General features: G+C 34.6%; 1 protein-coding gene across 1 annotated transcript in view; it reads left to right on the top strand.

Moving 5' to 3' along the window:
* The window catches only part of SPAG16 (sperm associated antigen 16), a 1250545-nt gene that overhangs the window by 662599 nt on the left and 560335 nt on the right, over positions 1-27611 (top strand). The window contains exon 12 of the mRNA XM_044667518.1: positions 16195-16380. Coding sequence (XP_044523453.1) covers positions 16195-16380 — 186 coding nt within the window. The remainder of the gene's footprint in view (positions 1-16194; positions 16381-27611) is intronic.

Consider the following 27611-nt stretch of genomic DNA (forward strand, 5'->3'; position numbering starts at 1 on the left):
ACACACACACACACACACACACACACACACACACACACACACACACACACATATATGGAATCCAGGGAAATATAATCAAAACTGACCAAATAATTTTGATGCCAGGATTCTGAAACCACAGTATGAAGTCCCTGAGCTGATAATTTTAGAACTAAGCTATTTTATCAAATACACTTAACCAACTCCTAATGACAACAACCATATTGAAAATTGTTTTAATGAGAGAGTTAGTTACAGATACACTTCATAATTAGCAGGAATTTCCTTGTTCTCCTTCTTTTAGCTCTTGTTGAAATCATAAGTTCATAAATAATATGGACTTGCTAGAGTAATTAAATCATGATTTGAATAATCTTTAAGCTATTAGCAGAAAGTATGAACCCTACTGGGATAAAGCTTCATTTTTAGAAATCGAGAAGTGTAATATGTGTTCTGAATCTATAAATATAATTTAGCCTCTCTTCTTAAGAAAGTGCCAAAATTCCAAATATTTTAACAAAAGCTTATTTGACCAAGATATTTCATCAACTCAGTCTTACAATAATTTTTTTTCATTTAGCAAGCCTTTTTCTCCCTCTCTGACATCTTCCCCACTAAAATAATGAAATAACAAATAAAGTTAAATAAAATAAATTCCTACATTAGCCATCTTCAAAATTATATGCCTCATTCTTCATATTGAGTCTCTTTTTGTAAGAAGGTGAGTAATATTCTTTTCACTGTTTCTATGGAATTGCAAATATTAATTTTATTGATCACAGTTCTTAAGACTTTCTGGTTAATCATTTTGGAAAGCTATTTGGAACTATTTCCAAAATGTTACTATATCTGAAAGAGATCAAAAGAAAAAGGGGCTCATACAGAGAATATTTACAGAAGTTCTTTTTATGATGACAAATAACTTGAATTTAGAGAATGATCAGCAGTTGCAGAATAGCTGAACAAATTGAAATATGTGAATATAATGTACTTCTACTGTTCTGTAAGATATAATGAAAGAGAAAGTTTCAAAGAAGCTTAGGAACACTTCTATGAACATATGAAATATGTATTGAGCAGAACAAGAATTTATACAATGTTATTGTAAAAAACAATTCACTTAAAGAAGAAAACTGTATTTTGAATACTATTTCAAACCCACTTTGGAGGAAATGTATATATTTTGGTATTTTAAGTCAATTTTCACTAATTCATTAATTCAGTAATCCTTCAATAAAATTAACTAACTTCTCCTTTTTCCTATCCAGTGTTAACATCCTTGTTCAGGTCCTTCTTGCTATGGATGTAAACTAGTCTCCCTTTTGTAGTCAAATAGTGTCAAAACCCATCCTTTAATTGAGACTCTAATTGACTTTTCTAATATCTATATCTCACCATGTTGCTACTTTCCTGGAAAAAGTAGGTGCCCAATATGAATGTACATCTGTCCCTTTGTGTGAGTACCACACTTGTATACCCACATGTACCAGTTTATCCCAACAATTAATTTTTTAACACTGGAATTTATTTTCTAAAATTTCTTTTTTATTCCAAAATTTATAAAACCAAATGAAACTAGCATTTCCATATAAAAAGAAAAATATAATATACAAGTGAAATCACAAATATTCTATATGTTTATCTTACTTTTCCTCATATTTACATAATAAATCCTGTCCACTAGTGTACTAATCCCTCCTCACTCTCCCCACATCACAAAGGATATCAACAGGTGTATATAAATTAAATTGTTCATATTTCCATTTCTATTAACTTTATGGAGATGGCATTCAAATTTTATTATTCCAGTATTAATTATGTTGCTGTGTATGAAGTTCTACTGGTTCTACGCATTTCATTGTTCATTATCCTATGTATTTCTTTCCAAGATTTTTTTTAATCATTCTGTTAATTGTTTCTTATAGTGCAATACTATTCCATCACAACTACATACCACAATTTGTTCAGCTATTCCTCAATTGATGGGCAATCACTTTTCCAACACAAATAGATCTGATATAAATATTTTGCAACCTTTAGGTTCTTTTCCTTTTTCTCTGATCTCCTTCAGAAACAGTCAAGCAATGGTATTACTTTGTCTAAGGATATATACAGTTTTATAACTCTGAGTTTAATTGTAAATTGCTCTCCGAAATGGTGATAGGTTCACAGCTTCACCAACAGTGCATTAGTGTTCTTATCTTTCCACATCTTTTCCAACATTTTTCACCTTGACCTTTTGTCATTGTAACCAGTCTGATGTGTGTGAAGTGATATCTGTTGTCAATAAAGTTGGGGTGATCTCTTCATCCTTGCTTATAAGGAGGGGTAGAAGGTGAATGAGGTGATATGGAAGAGGAATGAAAGGAATGGCTGAGTTTAGGGAAGGAATGGACAAGGTGGCATATTGAATGAGAAGGGAATAGGTGGGGTATTCAAAAGAGACAGTTTAAACAGGCTAGACACTCAGGCAACTGGGGGAATAGGCTGAATCTTTTCATGCAGGAAAGGTATCTCTGTAGACAGGAGGAGTTAGGCCAGTCAGAAATGGTTTAAATCTGACTTGAGGGCTTTTCTTGTCAGTTTCTCAAGTCTCTAGAGGGAAGAGTCAAATGGCTCCTCCCTGTCAGTGAAACTGATGGGTGCAGGAGGACATCTTGTACAACAACTGCCTCCAAGATGGATGCCTCCAATTCCCTCAGAAAATAAAATAAAATAATTCCTTCCCTCTTCAACCGTTGCCTAATCTTCAACACAATGATTCACCAGAGGATTTGAATAGGTAATAAGGGGATTTATTAATATTCTAGGTTAGTCAGAAGGAGAGAAGGGTTTAGGGTTTTCTTACATCTGCTATGGAGAAACTCAAGACAGGGGAGCGTCACAGGGGTGGGTTATACTGAGAGAGAGCCTACTCTCCCAGCCAGGAAAGTTTTGGCTGCCTTTAAAGTAAAGTATATACTAAATCAATAAAACAAGGGATAGTTTGATTCAAGGATGTCCTAATTGCCTATAGGGAAACTAAACACACAAAATCTAATCAATAGAACCCCAAAATCCACCCTTCCTCCCAGAGCCCACAGGAAAATACAGGAAAGGTAAGAAGGGGATAATATGGAGAAGGTCAGGGAGAGGTCCAGAGAAATTAGCTAGGTTCAAATTGTCCAGAGACAAAAGCACAGGCCAAAAGCAAAGCTGAAATCCAAAAGCAGAGCTGCAGTTGGACCTTTTGCTCTCTTCAAGCCTCAGGTTCCAACTGAAATTCTGTCAGGATTCCAAGACTTCTAACTGCCAGAAGTTTTCAGTTAACTTTTGCAAGGGCAAAAGCTTTTGTTGCATCTTTGCATTACATATCTCAGAATCATTTTTGTTTACATTTCTCTAATGATTTAGAGCAGTGATGGGAAAACTTTTTAAAGAGGGGGCCAAAGGGAAGGCAATGCTCATCTGTCAGTCTAAGGCAACTCTTTCAAAGTTTTCATTGTATTGTGTCCTACTCATTGTATTTGTTAGATTAGGAATAATGTCCCCGGCCAGATAGAACATTTCAGGGGGCCTCATCTGGCCCACAGGCTGTAGTTTGCCCATCACCGATTTAGAGCATTTTTTAATATACCTATATATGGCTTTGCTTTCTTCATCAGAAAATTGTTTGTTTATATCTTTTACCCATTTATCAATTGAAGGTTAGCTCTTATTCTTATAAAGTTATCAAAGTTCTCTATATATTTTAGACATGAAACTTCTATCTTGGAGGATATCTAAATTTTTTTCCCCAATTTTCTGCTTTCCTTCTAATGTTGGTAGAATTTATTTTATTTGTGCAAATCTTTTCAATTTAATTAATATTTCTCTAATGGTTTAGATTGGTCTTCATTTTTGTGAAAATTTTTTTTTCATAATTATGTTTATACAGTCCCTGAGTTTGTTTAGGCAGATGTCTCTCAAGTTTTTTATATTGTCAGTAGTTATTTTAAATTAAATTTCTGTGGATTTTTAAATTAGTATTCAATAACTATTATATTTAAAAAGTTTATTAATAATAACTAAAGTAAGTGGCTTAGCAATTCAGCCTGCTCGCCAGAATAAAAGAACAAAAGAAGAAGAGAGAGGTGGAGCCTCAGAACTTATACAAAAAAAGTGACCACTTAAATGTGTGATAATTAGATTAAGTCTATACTGCCCACCTAAATTACTTACTGGGTTAGATTCTTATTTCCTTATTTCCTCTCTCTCTTCTCAATTGTAAATAAACTTTCATAAAGTCAATTTTGACTTGAGATTATTCTTGAGTGTTGATAATTGTTCAATCCTCTGGCAACCATCTTTTAATATATTGAACCCAAACCCACTAGATATTTCTAACTATACATTTCTTGTTCTAACTCCTGCTGCTGGACTTTGTTGATAATATGTAGAAATTCCAGTGATTTATGTGGATTTATTTTGTATCCTGAAACTTTGCTAAAGTTGTTCACTGTTTCAACTAGTTTGTTAGTTAGTTTGTTTTTTTTATTTGTTCCCTAGGGTTCTCTAAGTATTCCATTTTATTATCTCCAAAAAGTGATGTTGATTCCTCATTGCTGATTTTTATTACTTCAATATCTTTTCTTATTTTATTGCTATATCCAATATTTCTAGTATAAAATTTAATAATAGTAGTGATAATGTACATTCTTGAATCACTCCTGATCATTGTTTATCTCTATCAGAGATAATTCTTATACTTGCTTTTAGAGAGAAAACTCAGATCATTTTAAGACAGACTCCATTTATTCCCAGACTTTTGAGTATTTTTCATAGGAATAAGTACTATATTTTATCAAAAAGTTTTTTTCTGCATCTATTGATAGGATAATATATTTTTGTTGTTTTTGTTACCAATATAATTGATAACACTCAATGTCATAGATACTAGCTATGCATTTCCATCTACTCTATTCCTCCTTACTGTTTGTCCAGCTTTTCCTTTATTTCTACCACATCCCTCCTCAGATGTCTAATTACCTTTGACTGATATCATTCCAATTCACATCCCTTCCCCCAAATCCTCCCTTATCATCTCCATTTGCCATACTGCTTCCAAACTGGTCTATATTTCCAAAGGTCCCTCCCTTGTTCTTTCCCTTTATCTTTTTTTATTCTATCCATCTTCATAGAAATCAGTTCCTTATCCCCATAACCATGTCCTCCTATTTCTTTTTTTGTGTTTGAAAAAAATATAGATTTATTTTACATATAAAAATACATATCAACATGTAAAAAAGTAAGAAACTCAGTTCAAAGAGAAAAATCTACCTCTTTAATTGCAGCATGTCCTTAACCTAGTTACTATGGAACTCACAGGCTCAGTTCCTTCTTCTGAAATTGGGACAATGTAATAATATATTTTTCTCACATGGTTGTTGAAAGGATAAGTAAAATTATGTAAATATGTCCTCCTATTTCTTGTTCTGAGTTTGATTCTAAAAATCCCTCCTCTATCTTGCCCTGAGTCCCTTTTTATCCCCTCACCTTATTCCACTACTTCTTGATATGTTTTCGCCTCTTCATTCTCCCCTTTATCTCTTCCCTCCTCTTTCTCTGAAGGTTAAGAAAAAATTTACTCTTCTAATTGTGTATGCTAATATTTGTAAGGATGGGTGATGGGACAGCCTTCTTCTGTCTCTTTTTGTCCTATCCCCCATTCTTATATATGTATATCTCTATCCCAGATCTGATTACAGTAGGATTTTAGTATTACCAGCCCTCCACCACCTTTTACCCACAGTGTATTGGTCTCTGTGTACAATGTTCTCCTGGTTCTGCTCCTTTCACTCTGCATCAATTCCTGGAGGTCATTCCAGTTCACATAGAATTCCTCCAATTTATTATTCCTTTGACCACAATAGTATTCCATCGCCAACAGATAACACAATTTGTTCATCAATTCCCCAGTTGATGGGCATAATCTTGTTTTCTAGTTTTTTGCCACCACAAAGAGCGCGGCTATAAACATTTCTGTATGCGTCTTTCCATATAATCTCTTTGGGGTACAAACCCAGCAGTGGTATGGCTGGGTCAAAAGTCTTTTAAAGCCCTTTTGGCATAGTTCCAGATTTTGATAAGGAAGGGTTGGATCAATTCACAACTCTACCAGCAATGCATTAATGTCCCAATTTTGCCACATCCCCTCCAACATTCATTACTCTGCCCTGCTGTCATTTTAGCCAATCTGCTGGGCATGAAGGTGGTATCTCAGAGTTGTTTTGATTTGCATTTCTCTAATTATTAGAGATTTAGAACACTTTGTCATGTGCTTATTGATAGTTTTGATTTCTTTATCTGAAAATTACCTATTCATGCCCCTTGCCCATTTTTCAATTGGAAAATAGCTTGATTTTTTTATACAATTGATTTAGCTCCTTGTATATTTGAGTAATTAGACCTTTGTCAGAGTTTTTTATTATAAAGATTTTTCCCAGTTTGTTGTTTCCCTTCTGATTTTAGTTGCATTGTTTTTGTTTGTACAAAACCTTTTTAATTTAATGTAGTCAAAATTATTTATTTTAAATTTTGTGATCTTTTCTAACTCTTGCTTGATTTTAAAAACTTTCTTTTCCCAGAGATCTGACAAGTACTATTCTGTGTTCGCCTAATTTTCTTATAGTTTCCTTCTTTATATTCAAGTCTTTCACCCATTCTGAATTTTTCTTGGTGTAGGATGTGAGATGTTGATCTAATCCTAATCTCTCCCATATTGTTTTCCAATTTTCCTAGCAGTTTTTGTCAAATAGGGGATTTTTTGTCCCAAAAGTTGGCTCTTTGGGTTCATCACAGACCGTCTTTCTGATGTCACTTATCCCAAATCTATTCCACTGATCCTCCCTTCTGTCTCTTAGCCAGTACCATATTGTTTTTTTAAACACTTAACTTCTGTGTATTGGGTCATAGGTGGAAGAGTGGTAAGGGTGGGCAGTGGGGGTCAAGTGACTTGCTCAGGGTCACACAGCTGGGAAATGTCTGAAGCTGGATTTGAACCTAGGACCTCCTGTCTCTAGGCCTGACGCTCAATCCACTGAGCTACCCAACTCCCCCCTACTATATTGTTTTGATGATCACTGCTTTGTAGTATAGTTTAATATCTGGTAATGCTAGGCCACCTTCCTTCACATATATTTTTCATTATTTTCTTTGATATTCTTGATCTTTTGTTCTTCTACATGAACTTTGTTATAGTTTTTTCTAATTCTGTAAAACAGTTTCTTGGTAATTTGATAGGTATGACACTAAATAAGTAAATTAATTTGGATAGAATGGTCATTTTTATTATGTTAGTTCATCCTGTTCATCTCTTTTGTCCTTTCTTATCGCACAATAGAATTCCCTTAAAATCATCTCCCACAACTTGCTTAGCCTTTCTCCAACTGATGGGCATCCCTTCAGTTTCCAGGTCTTTGTCATCACAAAAAAAGATATTTTTGTCTGTGTAGGTCCTTTCCCCCATCTTTGATATCTTTGAGATGCAGAACTAGTAATGATATTGCTGAATCCCAGAGATATTATTTTGACATCCTTTTCTTCTTCTGAGTTTGTGTCTGGGTCCTAACTTTCACTATAGTAACTTTTTATGTGTTATGCCCAGTTTCAGTGCCGATTGCAAGGATGAGTTCACACCAACAATGTAAGGGGAAAAGGAACTTCATTGCTAACTCAGAGTTAGGGTCCAGGCCACTAGAAAATGATGTGCCAACCTGGACCCTGTTGCTGGGGAAGCCTATGTTTTTAAGCTAGATGCAGAGTATATACAAATGTCCTGGAACCTAGTTACACTGTGCTACAACAAACGTCCTGTTGTTAGTAACCTTGGGTTCTCTGACAAGTCCTGACTGGAATGTTCCTAGCTTGTGGTTGCTTAGTTCTTATGTCATAACTTTGGGGTCCTACATTATGATCATGTTCTCTTTTGTTGTTTGCTTATTTTTCTGGCTGATTGTTTATATTTTAAAAGTTGTAACTATCTTTAGTTTTTGATATTAATAAGCATTTAACTCTTCATGTCATGCCCTTTTATTTAGTAAAAATAGAAAAAACCAAACCCTTATAACAAACAAATATATGTTGCCAATCATTAAACTTAAAAATACATGTCCATTTTATATCTTAAATCTATCATTACTATGAAAAGTTGGATAAAAATACTTGTCATTGGTCCTCTGGAATTTTGGCTGGCCAAAGAAGATACCTTAAGTCTTTCAAAGTTCTTTGCCTCTACAATTATTTGCTATTGTATGAATTTTCCTCCTGGTTTAGCTCACTTCACTCTGTATCAGTTCATACAGGTTTTGGTGGAATCCTTGCTCTCATCTTTTCATGTAACACAATGATTTTCCATTATATTCATACACTATAATTTTTATATGTATCCCCCAATTGGTGGATACTCCCTTTATTTTTAGCACTTCACCACTACAAAAAGACCTACTATAAATATGTTGGTACATATTGGTCTTTTTCCACTTTCTTTGATTTCTTCAGTGCATAAACCTTAGTATTGATTTCACTATGTCAAAAGAGATGCCTAGTTTGGTAACTTTTGGGGGATAATTCCACATTACTCTCCATAATAATTATGTGAATAACAGCTCCACTAATTAAGTGTTAATGTGTCTATATTATTTTAGCCCTTCCAAAATTTATTATATTTTGGTCAATTTGCTTCTCTACAGGATATAATGTAAAATGTAAGAGTTGCTTTAATTTGCATTTACCTAATTATTAGTAATTTGGAACATTTTAAATATACTTCTTTTCATATTTTAACATTCTTCTTTTAAGTTTTGAATTTTAAATTATTTCCCTCCCACTTTACCCTTAAAGGCTAGGAATTTGATAGGTTATACATATCTAGTCATGCAAAACATTTCCTTTTTGGCCATGTTGTGAAAGAAAATAGACCAAAAAGATAAACTTTAAAAAAAAACATCCTTCAATCTATATTCAGACTCCATTTTTCCCCGCCCCCAGAGGAGGATAGCATTTTCATCATAATTCATTCAGAATTCAATGAGAAAAATAACTAAATCTTTCACAGCTGATCATTGCACAATATCGTTGTTACTATGTACAACTTTCTACTGTTTCTGCTTAATTTACTTTGCATCAGTTTTTATAAATCTTTCCATGTTTTTCTGAAAGTATCTTATAACACAAAAGTATTCCATCACAATCATATAAAACAACTTGTTCAGATTTTCACCAATTGAAAGACTTTCTCTCAATTTCCAATTCTTCACTACCACAAAATTTAAAATACATATTTTGTACATATAGGCCTTTTTTCATCTCTTTGAAATATATGCCTAATATTATTATTTCTTGGTCAAAGTACATGTACAATTTTTTAGCCTTTTGAGAAAAGTTTGAATTGTTTTTCAGAAAAGTTTAATCAGTTCAAAACTATACCAACTTTGCATTAATGTCCCAATTTTCCCAATCTCCTCCAATATTTGTCATTTTCTTTTCTGTTATATTATCCAATCTGATAGGTGTGAGGTTTTACCTCAGAGTTATTTTAATTTGTATTTATCAAATTAGTAGTGATTTTGTATTTATCAAATTAATAGTGATTTGGAAAATAGTGATTTTTTCATATGACTTAAGATAGCCTTATTTGTCTGAAAGTGGCCTTTTTATATCCTTTGACAATTGAGTAATGACTTGTACTTTTATAAATTTGACTCGGTTCTATATATATTTGAGAAATAAGGCCTTTATCAGAGAAACTTGTCAATTTTTTCACAAGTTTTCTGCTTTCTTTTTACTCTTGACTGCTTTGGTATTGTTTATGAAATCAGTTTTAAATTTAATGTAATTCAAATTATCCATTTTATTTCTTATAATACTTTCTTTTATATGGTCATAAATTCTTCCCTTATCTATAGACTTACTTATAAACTATTCCTACTCTCCTAATTTGATGATGGTATCACACTTTGTTAATAAATCATCTATCCATTTTGATCTTATCTTGATATATAATGTGAAATCTTGATCTATACCTAGTTTCTGTCAAACTGCTTTTCAGTTTTCCCAGAAGTTTTTTTTTGTCAAATAGTGACTTTTTATGCCAAAATCTTGGATCTATTGTTTTATAAAATATTAAGTTACTAAGATCACTTAGTAGTGTGTTTAGTGTATGCACATAATCTGTATCACTGATCCACTATTCTATTTCTTAGCCAGTACCAGATTGTTCTAATGATTATCACTTTGTAATACAATTTGGCTGGCTTGCCAATCTGTATTGGTGGCTGAGATGGAGATAGATTAGGAGGGAAAGGAAGATGGGTCAGTGTGATAATTCTCTCCTCCATCACTAATGGGGCCACTAATACTAGAATGGCTTGATGGAGTTACACCCAGTTGGTGAAGGACCTAGGGAAGGAATGCCAGCCCTCAAAAATTAGATTGAAGGCTTCCACACAAAATGAGGTATAAGGTGATCCAGTTCAATATTGTTCTAAACATGGGCTCACACAAGCCTCCCCCCTTGATTAATCATCAGCACCACAAGGGGTCTGACTCAGATATTAATTCAGTCAGGCAAAGCTGTGGTACATCTTTTCTTTTCCCTCAATGATTCTTGAACGCTATCTGACTATTAAAAGTATCAGGGTGATGGGTAAGGGTGGTGGTCAGTGGGAATATGTTGTCCTAATGTCTAATCCCTTAGGTCCTTCACTCTCAAAACCCAAAGCTTCTCCTGCCCTTCCCTCTATTTCTGTCTTGTCTGTTAAAAAGGAATGAATGAATGATAGATATATCTTTATATCTCCTTTATATCTTCCTCTCTAGATCTGGGAGGATAGATGGTATGTAGATCTTAGAGATAGTATGAATGAAGGAGGGATCAGGTGCCTAAGGTCTAAGCTGACTATAGCTGGTGAGGGAGGAAACACACACTTCTCTCACAGTAACTATGGATATATTCTGTCTCTCTCATCCCTGACAGGCTTGATTGATTAAGCCTGTCAGTTGCTTCCTTCTAACAGTTGCCCAGGTTGGGACCCTTGAGAGATTAGGTAGATAGTTAACCCCACTAGCCCCAACCTGAGATTGGATTAATTTTTGATAGGCTATTGATTGGCTATTGAAAACATTGTTATCTGACTGCATATTGCTTCTCCCCTTCCCAAGGGCTGTCATAGAATAACTGCTCAGGAAAGGTACTTTTTGGTATATCAATGTATTAACTATTAATGGGAAAAGGAAAACAAGGAAATAGGTTTGAGGATCTGGGAACCCTATTGCTGTTGCTTGGTTACTAAACTAATTGTTAATCAAGTCTGGAGATTGCTAGGCTGGTAGAAGCTGGAGGTCTTCACCCTCTCACTAACTCTGGCCTGACTTGGCCACAGCCAAGCCAGAGATTAGGGAAGGCTATTGATGTTGATGTTAATTGATGATCTCTATATTCTCTCAGCCCTACTATCAATGGTGTTGATTGATCACTAGCTCTTTCTCAGTCAGGTACAGGTTACAAGTTCAGGCCTACCCTCTTCCACCCTTCACCTCCCTCTGTCCCAGTTCTTGCTCTGAGACCCCCAACTATTGTTCTTAAGGGGTAATTATAGGGTGGAGCCAACTGATTTTTGTCCCTGGCTCATGGCACCTGGGAATATTCCAAATTCTCAACTGGCAACCCTGTCAGTCAAGGTGGCATCCATCTTATCCCAGATAATGATTTTAACACCAGCTCTGACTATAATTCAGTGGTATCAGGTCTCTCTGTAAGGCAAGGACAGAAAGAAGAGGTTTTAGGGATCTGCTCCCAGGTGGAGTCCAGAAAATCCCCAAACAACAGGTTGGTATAGTCTTCGACTTGAGAATATGTCCACTAACAAAGAACAGGGTAACAAGTCTTCAATTACAGTTGAGGAAATTCACAGGTTGACCTTCTGTTCCCTCAGAGATTGCTCCTGCTTCCACTCCCCTCAAGCTCCTCCCACTGAAGAACTGGTTCTTAGGAAATCCTTCCCAGAATCCTGTGTTTTCTCAACTGCAGTTCTTGTCTTATGCTCCAGTCTTCCAACATTCTGTCCCCACAAAATTCTTCCCTTTGCCCTTCATCTTTATAGATCTGGTACAGCTAAGCCACTTTACTTAACATTTATTTTCATTTTTCCCTTAATATGATTAATGTTTTAAATTTCCAAATTAATTTTGTTATTTTTCTTTATAGTTCCATAAAATAATTCTTCCAAGGTGGTATGATTTAAGAAGAGGTATGGTCCCTGCTCTCCTGGCTTATGCTCTGGTTTTTTAAGTGACCTTAACCACTCTTTTACACTCTAGACCCAAAGCCAGGGGCCCTGCTCTGACTGGGTCTTGTCCTCAACATAGTCTTCATTGGACTATGCTCCACTAACTCCAGTGAGACAGCCTTTTCCTGCCCAACTTCCAAGTTTTATTGAGTAAAAAAAGTGTTTCATTTCATCCTTTTTTTAGGTTCTGCTGCTGCTAGAAATTTTTTTGAAGTATTATTTTAACATTGTTTTCATGTAAACTTGGGAGAATTCAAATGAATCTCTGCCTTTACTCTCTGCCATATGGGCTCCAACTTTCCACCCTATTTCTTGATTTTGCAATTTATCTTAAAGTCAAGATCTGTTCCTGATGTATATCCTTAGAGAAGAGGCACTGTCCTAAGCTGCACACGTCTCTGAATAACTGTTAGACATAATTCTGGCACATTAGATGTTTTTAGAGCTTACAAAATACTGTGATCCTTAGAGGCTTGATTACTTATATCTTGGTCTGGGTTCTAGTCTTTAACGAGGAAGGATACCTAATACCTAAATATTTCAGTCAATATTAGGCCTCAGGGTCTCTGCTATCTTGGGACAGGAAGTGATACTGTTCTTCTGGAACCCTGTTCTCTTGACTAAGAGTCTTTTTCCTTGACCTGTGATCCAGGATTGGGTATAGACAATGGAGTTGTCAAACAGCATCTATTCTTCGGTCCAATGCTGGCACACAGTCCCTTGTAATCCCTTTTGACAAGTTGCTATATCCCTCTACTTCCAATTTCCCAGGTAGTCTTGTGAACAAAAAAATCTCATGCTGAGATTTTGTTCTCTCTGTCACTCTAGAATTCAATTTGAGGTATTATTTTAAAGGTTTTTAGAAGAACTCAGTTGTGTGATTCTTCTACTCTTTCTTCCTTAGTCATCAGTCTTGAATAAAAGCCTAGACTATTTGAGCTGCTAAAACAGAAAAGACACAAATGGCATGCATATCTATAGTCAAAATGGTGGCACCATTCCAACCTTTCTCTGAACTTTTTTTGATGTTTAAATTACCCATCTTAGGAGGTTAATTCCTCAATTTGTAAAGGAAAAAGGGATCATAACCATTTTTCAAACAGGATGGTGTCTAGGGACTATAGAGTGACCTTAAAAACCATCTAGTCCAAGCTTTTTATTGCTGAAATCAAGAGACAGGGGCCTAGAGAGGCTGTAACTGTCCCAAATCACCCATGATCAAGTTGTAGAGTAGGAATTTGAATCTAAGACCTCTGATCCCAACTATTTCAGTCTTTCCACTATGGCAGGCTACATCCTGTCCACAAATAGAGACATCTATTCTGTAAGCAAGTCCTTATGCAAGGAACCACTTGAATTCCTATCTTTGGCTAACAAATACTTGAAACAAAAATTTCCTATGAAACCACCTTTAAAATGAAGTTGACGCATTCAGCTTCAAAGAAATTCAGATTCATCATAAAATTAATAGCAGGATTCCAATCTCTTAATATCCTGAGTATACAATGCATGTGTCCATCATTTATGTGTTGTTTCTTATTTTAGATTTCATCTCAATGGCTATTGGTTATACACATGCATTTCACTCTACTGGTGACTTTTCACTATCTTATATTGTTAATGACCTGGGAGATATAATATTACTAATGCTTTAGATTAAAAGATAATTGGCCAAGTCCCAGCATAGCATCATGCAAGATCTAACCTATTAAGTATTGTCATGCTGCTTCTGCTTTATTACATACCATCAATAAAGCATTTTGACCTCTATGAAGTCATGTTTATATCAAGTTGCTGCAAAAACTTCCTTCAGATATAGCAAGAAGAAAACTAACTTTTGTTAAATTTAATTTTTTTTAATTTTTAATTTAGTTTGTTAATTTGTTAAAGTCATGAAACACTCCAACATTAACAGATCTGTAAGTTCAGTACTGTATTACCTCTAACAGTGCAGATTACAACTGATCTATGCCTTTTTATTCTGCACAGTTTTGGTCTATATTCTTCAAAAGATCCTCTACAGAATTACCAGAGGAATTCCTCTAATTTCTTTTGGTTTATGTTTTCTAATTTCCAATGGGCCATCAAAGATATTTGTCTTGTATCCCTAACTTTTTTAAAATGACCAGCCCACCACATGCTTTTTCTGTCTTTTCTATCTTTTCCCATACTATAATTATTGTCAGAAGCTTAAAAGTTGGATTTTGCACCAAGGGTACCTTGGGATCATTAAACGTACATCACAACCTCCTTATTACAATCGAACCTGCTATTTTGTTCTTAATCAATGCTAGTCCTAACTCATTGATTATCTTCAGTTTTTGGTCCAGATATATTTTAATTATACATCAATTCAGTGAACTAGCCATATAATCTTGAATTGTAGGACAATAGATATTTCTATTTTTTCCATTTAGTTTTTTCTGAATTGTCAATATTTTTGGAATATTTATGATTTTCACAAGGATATCCCATTTTATGACAAGATTTATCATCCCCAGATAGGGGTCTTTGTTTTTTTTAAAAAACAGTATTTATTTATTTATTTTGAACATTCATTTTATAAAACTTTAAGTTCTAAATTCTTTTCCATATTCAAGTATCTCCCCTAACTATTGAGAGGAAAATAATATGATATCAATTAAATATATGAAATCCAAATAGTAGTATTTGGAAGATGACCTTCTAGAGTGAATTTCACTGCCATTTGGACCTTTCTTAGAATTATTTCTGTGCAAATGGTAAGCACCTTAGATGAATATATTAACCTCTCTTAATAATTAGAGTTTTATGAAATGATAATCTCTCTGATGATTGCATTATTGGGAAATCTGATATATAGAAGAAATATTCCTTTATGGAGAAGACCCTTTCATACTTCATTTTGTTCTGTTTGGAAATAGAGGAGACTTTAGATGGCATTTCATCTAACCTCCTCATTTTATGAATGAGAAGGGAAAGGGGAACTTCAAGATCCCAAAATGCTGTTATGGAAATGAGTAACTCACTATTCTACTATTCAGACTCTACTGAGTCTGAATGCTGACCTGTTATATATATAACCTTTACCTTCATATATTAGAAGAATGCAAAAATTAGAGAGAATTTCAAGAAGAGCTTACAAATAATATTATTTCTTTTTAAAGAAAAAATAAGTTACATGAACTAATTTTATTTTTCAGGGAGTACTGTAAAATGATAAAAGAAAGACAAACGTGGCAGACCTGAGTTGTTATTTTTTAAAGCTAAGACATACTGTGAACTAAAAAGACAGAGACCACACCGTGACATGCTCCATTAATAGTAACTATCCTCAGAAACCAAATGACCATATACTTGCTTTGTGGAAAATTCTTTTTGTCATGTCCTGATTTTTTGAATCATTATCCAATACTCAGCTCCAGTCCTTTCTTCTTAGGATGCTTTGCTGATCATCTCAGTCAGAAGTGATCCCTCAATTTCCTGTAGTCTTACATGATTTAGTTTGTACCAATTATAAAATGCTACCACATAAAGCCTTGAATTTTAGACATATGTGTGTGCATGTGTGTGTGATAGAGAGAGAGGGAAAGTCAAGAGAGAGAGAGAGAGAGAGAGAGAGATTTGCCCTATTTTTCAAGCATCTCTAGGTCAAGGTCAGTGTTGCACAACTTTATATGCTATATACAGTATATTGTATAATACCTTGTCCATGGTATATAATAAGTATTTATTGATTGTTTACATTAATAAATAAATGTAAAGAAATCTCTTCCAGTAGTTTGTAAGTCAGGCCAATTTTCTACTTAGAGGTGTAGGAATTTAGATAATAATAAATTAAGTTTAATTGCAGATGACTGCCATTTGAAAAATAATTCAAATCATATGTGTATATATACCAACATACTTTCTTATATATTTGTACTAACAGTGGAACTAAGTTGGCTACTTCCAGTGGAGATACTACAGTGAAATTGTGGGATCTGGCCAAAGGTGATTGCATTCTGACCCTGGGAGGACATAGTCATGCAGTTTGGTCCTGCACATGGCATTCCTGTGGAGATTTTGTGGCTTCTTCCTCATTGGATACAACTGGCAAAGTCTGGGATGTTAATAGGTAAGAGACTTTCCAGCACTTTGGCTCCCTATAGAAACAAACATTCATGTATAATATTATGTAGGACTAAATGACAGCTGAGAGTTCCTTCACCAATCTTTTAGTGTATAGTGTATATTGCTATGCCTTTGTATATCACAATCACTTGAAAGAAATCATAATCACTTAAAAAAGAGGAAGTTGGTTTCCTGGATAGCTATTTTATTGCCTTTTTTATCATGAAAGAGAAGAACCAAAGACTGACTTAAATGTTATTTTTATTAGTAAAATTGATCTTTGCCTATTTCCCAACCTAATTCATTTTCAGTGAACATCATTGAATACATGTGAGCAGGGAAGACAAAAATTATTGTTGTATTAATATAGTTCAATTCTTCTCTTATTTATTTATTATAAAACCAACACAAGTATATGTCTTACAGTCTTACACTGATGTTTTCTTTTAAAAATCCAGTTCCTTTCATGTTACTGATTATAAGTGACATTCTTTAAGGAAGGAATTTTGGTGGTTTAACTCTGTATGAAATACACGTGGATGTCACATTTGACAATGCTTTGGGCAGCTCCTAACTACTTCTAGAATTAGTCTGCTATGTAAAATGGTTAAAACTGTGACAATGTCACTGGGTGCAGCCAAAAGATAGGAATAGTTACAAAGTTGCTAATTTGTCCAACTCAAAGAGCCGTAGCTGTGTGTCAGATGTAATTGAAAAAAGAAACTGCCAGTTCAGGAATCATTGATGGCAAAGAGGAAGCACAGTAAAGAGAAATAGAGAAGGATGAAGAAAATGCAAAGTTTAGCAGGGAAGAGTCATCAACATCCAGTATAAATTCAGTCTGGAGGTCAACAGAATGATAAAAAACCAGAATCAGAAAAGGCCTGAGCCAATGCTGGAGCTGCATAAAAGTCAAAATTTAATTACCAACCATAGTTCAAGATCTAAATAGTCAGGCAGTTGATGAAATTGCTTTGACAAAGGTTGGCCTGACTTTTTTAGGGACAATAAACTATTGGCCATGGTCAACTATAATTTAAAAGTCTCTTGACCCCAGTAATTTTTTTGGGCACAAAGGCAACATTCCCTATCTCCACTATTAGGAATGTTCAAGAGTTTGAGTAGGTAGGTGTAAGTTTTTGGAAATTGAACTCCCTTTTTGAAAAAACTGCTGGTAAAACTAGAAAAAAGCTGCCATAAACTAGACATAAACCAATCCCTCATATAATAAGATAAAGCCAAAATGGATACATGATTTAGAAATAAAGGGTGAAACAATAACCAAATTAGGAGAGCACAAAATAGTTTACTTGACAGACCTATGGATTAGAGAAGAATTTATGTCCAAACAAGATGAAGACCATTAGGAGATGGAAAATAAATAACTTTACTACATTAAATTAAATGGGTTTTATACAAAACAATGCAACAATGATTAAAGGCAAGCAACAAATAGGAAAAATCCCCATAAAAATTGTCTCTGACAGAGGCCTAATTTCCCAAATATATAGAGAACTGAGTCAGATTTGTAAGAATACAATGCATTCCCCATCTGACAGATTGTCAAAAGAAATTAAGTCAGTTCCCAGATGAAGAAATTAAAACTATCTTTAGTTATATGAAAACATGCTCCAAATCACTGTTAATTAGAGAAATACAAATTTTAAAAAAGCTGCAGTATCACCTCAGACCTATCAGACCAGCTAACATGACAAAAAAGCAAAATAATAAATTTTGAAGTGGATATGGAAAAATTGGAACACTAAAACATTCTTTTGGAGCTGAATTGATACAACCACTCTGAAGAGCAATTTGGAACCATACCTAAAGGGCAATAAAACTGTGCATACCCTTTGACCTAATAATGCCACTTCAAGGTCAGTAACACAAAGAGATTAAAGATGGGGGAAAAGGGTTTACTCATGCAAAAATATATATAATGTCTCTTTTTGTGGTGGAATGACAAAATGTCAGAAATATCAGAAAATTGTTATTAAAAATTGCATTGACATGCAATTTTGAAAAAAAATAATTAAAGCAAAACAAAACAATACCAAATTGTGTGTGTATGTGTGTGTGTGTGGAAGTAGAGTAGAACTTAGTCTCTTAAGAGTATAACTAATGAAGAGCTGTCATGAGGCTAAATGGTTCCCATGTCTGATCTTTCTAATTAACCTAATTTCGTCCTAGACCAAAAGATAATTGAGTTAGTGATACTGAAGACAATAATACAGGATATTTTGAAACCAAAAAGGGTTTTCCCATGTCAAATAGTGCAAAATTTTTTAAACCCTTACCTTCTGTCTTAAAATTGATACTGAGCATCAGTTCCAAGGAATTAAAGGTTGGGTTGTTTGCCTAGGATCACATAGCTAGGAAGTGTGTGGAGCCAGATTGGAACTCAGGATCTCTCATCTTCAGACCTAGATAGAACTCTATCCACTGAGCCACCTACCTGCTCTGTGTGACAATATTTTAGAGATTTCTAACCTAAATGATAAAATTAAAAAAAAAGTTTTATACCTTAAAGGATAAATTTTAGCTATATGAAAAATGCATTTATGTAGAACATCTCTTTCCCCTATGATGATAGATGATAAAATGTTTATTTATAATAGCACTTTTTCTGGAAGTTTTTATACCAGATAACAGTTCCTTCTGAGGTAGTGGATATCCTTTTTTGTCAGGAATCCCTTGGAGTTGTCCTGGATCCTTGCCTTGTTGATAATAGTTAATACATTCACAGTTGATCATCAGACTTTATTATAGTTCTGTGTATAATGGTCTCCTGGTTCTACTCAATTTACTTTGCATTACTTCATAAAAGCCTTTCCAGGTATTTTCTGGTCATCTTTTTTGTCATTTCTTATGGCATGATAGTATTCCATTAAAATTATATACCACAGCTTGTTCAGGCATTCCCAATTGATGGACATTCCTTCAGTTTCCAGTTCTTTGCCACCAAAAAAAAAATAGTTTCTATTAATATTTTTGTGGAGGTGGTAGGTTTTTTCCCTCTGTCTTTCAGCTCTTTCTGGTATAGACTTAGTAGTGATATTGCTAGATGAAATGGTATACACCTTATGATGGACCTTTTTGCATGGTTCCAGATTATTCTCTACAATGTTTATATCAGTTCATTGTTCTACCAACAGTGTATTAGTATCCCGATTTTTCCATACCCCCACATTATTTATTATTTCATTTTTTTGTCATTAGCCAGTCTGATGGGTATAAGGTGGTATCTTAGAGCTGTTTTAATCCTTATTTCTCTAAATAATAAATATTGGAACATATTTTCATAAGACAAAATAATAATTTAATTTCTTCTTCTGAGGATTGCCTGTACATATCCAATGATCATTCGTCAATTGGAGAACCACCTCTATTCTTAAAACATGAAATTAACCTTAAAACATAAAATAACCTAGGTGTCAAACTTGATTACTTGTTTTCTCAATCCCTCTGCTATATATAATCAATTCCCAGGTCCTGTCATTTCTACCTCTATAATATCTCTTGTATATGCCTATTTTCTCTTGTTTGATACTGCCATCACTACCCCTCATCACATCATGCCTGGATTTTCCTATTTCAAGTCTTTCCACATTCTAGTCCATTATCTAGGATCAAATATAAAATTTTATGGCTTTTAAAGCTTGACCACTTTTTATCTTCCTAGTCTTCTTACACCCTGTCCCTGAACCTCCCCCTTGCTATACACACACACACACACACACACACACACACACACACACACACACACACACACACACACCCTTTTCCAGCCAGTGATGACTTTACTTCTCCTGACATTGAGTATCTTTGCTGGCCTTCTCCAGTGCCTAGAGCTCTCCCTTTGTCATATCTACCTCCTAGGTTCTTTGGTTTCTCTCACCTAAAATCTCACTTGCAAAAAGTATTTCCTGGTCCCCCTTGATACTAATTCCTCCTTCTGTTTATTTTCTCCACTGTATCTTGAATGTATGTTATTTGTGCAAAATCAATTGCATGTTGTCTACCCCTTTAAAATATGAGCTTCTTCAGATCAGGGACTGTCACATCGTAGGCATTTAATAAATCCTAGGCAACTCCCCTACTTAAGAAACTTCAGTGTTTTTCTGTTGCTTTGGGGGTGGAGAAGAAAGAATAGAAACTCCTCTGGTATTTATAGCTCCTAAGAATTCCACTCCATACTCTCTTCCCAAACTGATTTTTCATTCCTCTTGGACATGCACTCTGTACAGCAGACTGACTGGCCCATTTGATAGTTCATCTGACCCCTTCCCTTTGGATAGATAGTCTGTTCTCCATCCCTGGAATGTTCTTCCCTTATAGTTCCTCCTCTAATCTGTATCTCCCTAAGACTTAAGTACTACCTCTTAGAGTAGATCCTTCCAGCCCTTAAAATAACTATATATTTATATTGCATATATATATACATATACACAATTACATACATATATTATTTCCCTCCAGTTAAATGTAAGGTTTTGTACAATAGGGATTCTTTCATACCTGTTTTTATGTACTCAGTGCTGAATAAAATGCATGGCAGAGTATTTATCATAGGAGTATTTAAGAAAGATTTGTTTCGTTGACCACACCAAAACTGTATGAGATTTTCATTTATCATTCATTTTATGAAAAATTTTAGATCAGCTTACCTAATACAAAAATAGGTTGTTGAAACATAGAATATGTTTACGTGCAAAAGATTAATTCAAAACTCAGTTCTTCCTCTCACCATCACAAGCTCACAGCTTTGGCTTGATGATTATTTCTTATGAAACAAATTTGTGCATCCTCTTCCTATTGGTGCCAAACAGATATGGATGCAGCAAACCAACTTTCCTCTTGATTGATGTCAAACACCCTGCAAACACCAGATTTGCCTTCAAAAGCCAAGATCTCATCATCAGTGTCAAGGGCAGTGCATTGTCATTAATAAGGAGAAATACCGGTATTGACTGAGGATAAGCATTGACTGAGAGATTGATTTTTGCTAGAGTAGATGTCAATATGTTTTTCAAAGTCATAGTCCAAGCATATTTTCAGTACTGGATTTCCTCTCAAAATTCTACTCTAACTTTAGACCTCCAGTAGAGTTTTAAATCAGTGCTTTAGTTCAGATCTTAGTTTAGGTTCAAAAGCATTGGGGCTTTGACTCAGGCTTCTCTTTGTAGATTCAACGAGATATAAAGCACTCCTAGCAGCTGCTCAGTGCTCATTCTGCTGTGTGGATGTCGCAGAGCCTTTGCCAACATAAGATATACCAAGGGAAGTTCAGGGACAGGGAGAGTACAGATATCTCTTTTTCAGCCCTACTTTTTTTTTTCCTCCTCCTCATCCCCAGTCTCTTGATTAGCAGCTAGTATAGGACAGAACATCTTCATTATGGCAAAACTGGAACATTTCCTAGTGTGGGGCTGTGTGAAATGACTACACAGCTAGACAAGTATTATGAAATTACTGACGAAATAGAAGATATGAATAGTCCACGAAGCCTGGATCTGGAGCCGTATTAGTTACCGAATGCTTCAAAGAGAAGCATTTATAATGTGCTTAGCCTTCCTGAATCTGTAGTGCTGTGGTTATTGATGAGTTCTTTTGTAATATATTGTTTAGCTATCTCCTGAGGTCATTGCTTTATTGGAAATCAAGAGTGCCATATGATTCTGAGAGCAATTACAACAGTCATTTAAACATGTGTGTATTGAATCTGCAGGGTTGATAGAACTTGATAATTGTATCCTTGGCAGCATTCTATTTACTCAAATTAGAGTTTCAAAACTGAAGTTATGCTTTGTAATCTTGTTACATATTTAAGATAATTCATTCAGATCTTGAAAACGAGCTTTAAGAAAACCTAGAGACAAACTAGTTTTAATCCACTCATTTCTAGGTGCAACAAAAGCTTGGAGAAACCAAGCTATTTGTCCAAAGTAAGATAGCTAGTTAATGGGAGAGCATGAATTAGTGTTCAAGTATCTTTATTACTAGTCCCTGTAAATATTCTTTTTATGTTCCCATTTTACTTCTTTGTGACCTTAAAGATGGAGAAGATAATCTTGCTGAAATATTAATTACTTTCTAGAATTATTTAGGGGTATCTAGGTGGTTTGGTGGATAGTGTCAAATCAGTAGATGGGAAGTCCTGGGTTAAAATTTGCATGCAGACACTTCCTAGCTGCATGACCCTGGCCAAGTCACCTAACCCCAATTGCCTAGTCCTTACTGCTCTGCCTTGCAACGAATGCTCACAATTGATTCCAAGACAGAATATAAGGGTTATTAAAAAGACAGAAAGACAGACAGACAGAGAGAAAGAAAGAGACAGAGAGACAGAGGGAGACAGAGACAGAGACAGAGAGACAGAGACAGAGACAGAGAGACAGAGAGACAGAAAGAGAAAATTATTTAAAGGGCGCAGCTATGACGGTAGGAGCCCCTGGCCTACAGTCAGAAGGTTCTGCAAGGGTTCAAATCTTGCCTCATGAACTTCTTAGCTGTGTGACCCTGGAAAAGTCACTTAATCACCATTGCCTATCCCTTGATGATCTTTTGTACTAGAATTGATTCTAAGACTGAAAGAACTATCTAAAACAATGCAGATGATCTCTTTAATCTTAAGGAGCATAAATATAGCAGTAGAATGTTCCTCATAGGAAATATATTTTAACCCTCTCATTAAGGAAACTAAGGCCTAAAGAGGTAAAATAACTTGTCCCAGGGGCCATAAAAATAGTAAGGAGGAAGATCTGGTATTTGAACCCAGATATTCTGACCCTAGGTTATTAATCTTGATTTTTGTCTATGAAGTTGATTCATGCAATAGAGCCCAGCTTGATAGCAATTCTCATCTTAGAATGGTAGTGACGAAATGGCTTATCCTTGTACCCCCATTTAAAGAACCAAATTTGTTCCCAGTGGGCTAGGGATTGCGGTTCCAGTCCTATGCTAGGAAAAGTCCTCCTTTCTTGTGTGCATTCCTCCATTGCATTCTCATGCTGCAAACAAGAGACACTCAGCAACATAAGACTGACCAAAAATGTTCAAGAAAATAGCATAAAATTCAGCAAATATATTCTTTATCAGGATAAATTTAAGAAAAATCAAAATGGAAGTAAGGCTAATACAGGCTAGAGAACATACATTGTTCCTTTTTTTTTCTATGTCTGTGTTTCTCTCCGTTCCTGATCTTGTGAGAGAATGTTTTTGATAAAACGCCCACAGTCCCTTGCACCTTCCAGTTTGTCTATTCAGATGGTGGTCATCTCTCAATAGGTGGTCCTACACAATAGAACTGTAAATATGGCTGGCACTAGCTTTTGCTTCAGTCTTAATACATTGCTCTAGGACTACAACATTTTTTCCTACTCCTTTTCTTCTAGAATCTCTCACCATCCAGTCATGTCCATGAGTAAAAACCTCTGTATCCCATTCAAGGGTTGATCTCATTTTAGTTTCCCCTCTTTCCAAATTGCAAAGAACTACAAATCCCAGAGGGTTTTGTGGTCAGTCTACTCATAGTTTGAAATACACTAGTAATTAATTTTTCATTCAACAAGTAATTATCAAGGCAATACCACACATTTAACAAAGTGTTAGGTACTATGGAATACAAAAGGACTATAAAACCTGGCTTCCTTCTGCAAGGCTCCTGTCAACAAAACTATTCTTGCAATTTAAGAATTGTAATGTAAGCTAAAGAATTTGAAAGGCATAGTCAAGGGATTCTGCTTCAGATTGGCTGGATGTGTTAGGGAACTTTTCAGCACCAAGGAAACTATGTATACAATGATTGCATCAGTAAAATGAAAGAATAAAAATTGAAATTGAATGTTATACAGTTATAAATACTAAAGTTGGACCCTGAAAATATATGAGAAAAAGTAGCTTCCCCTTTCCCAACCAGGTCTCTTCTTTTTAGAGGTGGAAAAGGAGGAGTATGAAACACTGCATATACTTCCAGATTTAAAATTGATTTGTTGAGTAGCTTTCCACCTGCCTCTCATTCTTTTTTCCGCATTGTTACAAGTGCTGATTTACTGAGTAGAGTAGGCAGGAATAATATATTCAGAAATGAATGTGATTTATAAGCAAAAGATATCAATATTTTAAATATACTAGTAGCTTTTAGCAGATATTTCTAGAACTTTTTAGTATCCACAGTATTGAATTAATGGAAAATGATAGCTTTGTTTAATGTAAATTTATGTATATTGCATTTTGGGAATGATAAATTTTACCAAACCAGGTTACTTTTGCTTTCTTTTTAAAGTTACACTTAGAAGCAAACAGCAGTATTATTCTTCTCACTATTCCATTTAGGGAAATGAGTTGACTCAAATGTTAAAATAGTTTAATTCCATCATAAAATTAGTTGCTGTGATATTGCTTTAGGAAATAATAGTTAAAATAAATAGTATTCCCTATTAAGTTGTTTATTAGCGAGTGAGTTCATTTTGAAAACATTTCATTACAGAAATGGTTAAAGAAAAAACCCTTAGAAATAGCTACCTAATATATATTTCTTAGGATTTAAAATTTCAGCAGTAGATATCAGGTTCTACAACTTAAAATCCAGCATTCTTTCCACTACAGTTTAGCACAAAATATTCTACTCTATCACTTCCATTCCCCCACCCCAGCCCTTCTCTAATTATTCCTAAATTTCCTTCAAAGTATAAATCCAAAGAGATGATGCCATCCAAAATAATTGACATAGAATGGAAGCTTCTGGAGATTACACTTTTTATTTCAAATTCAAACATCAAATCAAGTAAATCAAGTAAAAAGCATTCTAAGTCATCTTAGTTATAACAATACTTTAATGAATGTAATCCTTGATGTGGGTGTTCTCTCCACCAAAGTAAATTACAACCCAAGCATAATTTCTCAAAATCTCATGTATATTTGATCCTCTCCTCTTTTGTCTTCTTCAGCAGATTTCCCATGTAGGGAAGAGGCCTCTAGGAGAATGGGTGAGCGAGCAAAGAGAGGGATCAAAGTGGGAGAAAATTTTGATTCAGAACTTGGAGAGGGTCTCCAGAAATAATATTTCGGTGGGGGAGATATTTTATAATGGAAGATAAATATCTTCTTATGGATAAAATCATAAGAGATGGGGTGTTGTAGAGACCCCTACCTATAAAAGAATGTTGTGCCTCCTGTTCCTGTTGATTTGAATTGAATTGAATTCATGTTCCACCAGGAAAATGGTCATTGTGGTAAGGTAATTTACAAAGAAAAGTAGTAATATCCTTTGGACTCTTGAAAAATAGAAAAGGCCTTTCTGGTTATTTACATCATTTAGAAATCTAGAAGTAGCTATTGAATAAGGAATACTTCAGAGGTTATTAAGATCTTCAGCAAGCAGGTGCTTTCAATCAAAGGGAAATGAATTGCTCTACATAGCTTCTTAAATGTTCCCTCCTGCCTACAACTAACACTTCCATCTTAATTTAATTGGTCACTATCTAGTTACATTTCTTGAATTGAATGAAGAGAAAATAGCAGGAAGATATAGGGAAAAGGTCATATTAAAAGTGTGTGCAAAGAAGAAAGTAAAATGTTGGAGAGTTAATAGTTGTAAATAAGAGCTTCTCATTCAAAGATATGCATGATTTCATGTGGGTAAATTCCGCATCATGGGTGACCTCTAAAAAGGGAAAGACTTATTACTTTCTTATGGAATAAGCAACATTGGAATAGGGCTTATTAAATTGTAAATGCAAAGCCTGGTATTTATAATGGAACCTCCCTAATTCATTCTTTATTTTGTGTTCTTCTTCATGATTCATTTTGCATGGTAAAGGTAAAAAGAAAATATTTTAAATTAATGATTTAAAAACATAATAATATTATAATAGCATTACAACACCCTGGGGCACATATTATTGGTTCATTAATAACTGTCTTATGTAGCTAAAGGTTATATAAGAACCTCAGTCCACACTCTTATGCTTCCAAACATCACCCAATATGAATAAACTATTAAAACTGCTTGAAATATGGTCTTCTGGTAGTATAAGATACAGTAAGATATTTAAATTGGCTTTTTTTTTTGTTGTTCAGGCATTTCAGTCACATCTTCCTCTTTGTGACCCCATTTGAGAGTATCTTGGCAAAGATATTTGAATGTTTTTTTTTCTTTTTTACAGCTTTTGTTACAGATGAGGAAACTGAGGCCAACAGAGTTCAATAACTTGCCCACGGTCACAAAGCTTGTAAATGTCTGAGACCAGATTTGAACTCATGAAGATGATCTTCCTGACTTCAGACCTGGCACTGTATCTACTGAGTTACCTGAGTGCCCATTGACTTTATCAAACCTTGTTTACTAACTTATTAGATATTACTTTAGGTTGGATTTCAATTAGTAGAACTGATAGATTGTGCCTCCATCCCTAAACTGACTTAAATATGTAACTTAGGGCCATTGAAAATACAAACTTAGGAAAGCATAAACACTAGGGGAAAAAATAATAAGTACTATATTAAAGCTAGTAACTGTCATCTCCACAACAACAGTGCACAGTAAATAAGCAATATCCAGTATATATATTTCTTTTATGAAGAATAATATTTTAGGACTTGAAAATAAATCAGATTTCATAAAGGAGTTCTTTTTATGACATAAGAACTAAAACTCTATCACAACACATATGTAGTTTGTGAAAAAATGCCCTACAGCAAATTTCTCACTTGCAGTAAACTTGATGTTAAAGGTCTCTTTAAAAAAATACTTTAGTAATATTAGGCATATAAATATTAACTCTGTAAGTGCTAAAATCACACTACATATTTGTTATTCATTAGATGTGATTTGAAATGTGAAGGAGATGAATTTGAAATCTGAAATGCTATTTAAGATATGTATAATACACACAATCCAGCTTTTTACTTTACCCTTCTACTGAAAATACCAATTCAAAGTTTATTAGAAATACCTGGGGCAGCTGGGTAGCTCAGTGGATTGAGAGCCAGGCCTAGAGATGGTAGGTCCTAGGTTCAAATCTACCTCAGACACTTCTCAGCTGTGTGACATTGGTCAAGTCATTTGTCCCCCATTGCCTACCCTTACCACTCTTCTGCCTTGGAGCCAATACACAATATTGACTCGAAGACAGAAGGTAAGGATTTAAAAAAAAAGAAAACCTTAATTGCTCCATTTAATTGTTCTTTCTCTCTCTCAGTAGTCCTTAAACTTTCTGAATATTCTGACACTGT

The sequence above is a fragment of the Gracilinanus agilis genome, chromosome 3 (genome assembly GCF_016433145.1).
Source record: "Gracilinanus agilis isolate LMUSP501 chromosome 3, AgileGrace, whole genome shotgun sequence".
In the NCBI taxonomy this organism is placed as follows: Eukaryota; Metazoa; Chordata; class Mammalia; order Didelphimorphia; family Didelphidae; genus Gracilinanus; species Gracilinanus agilis.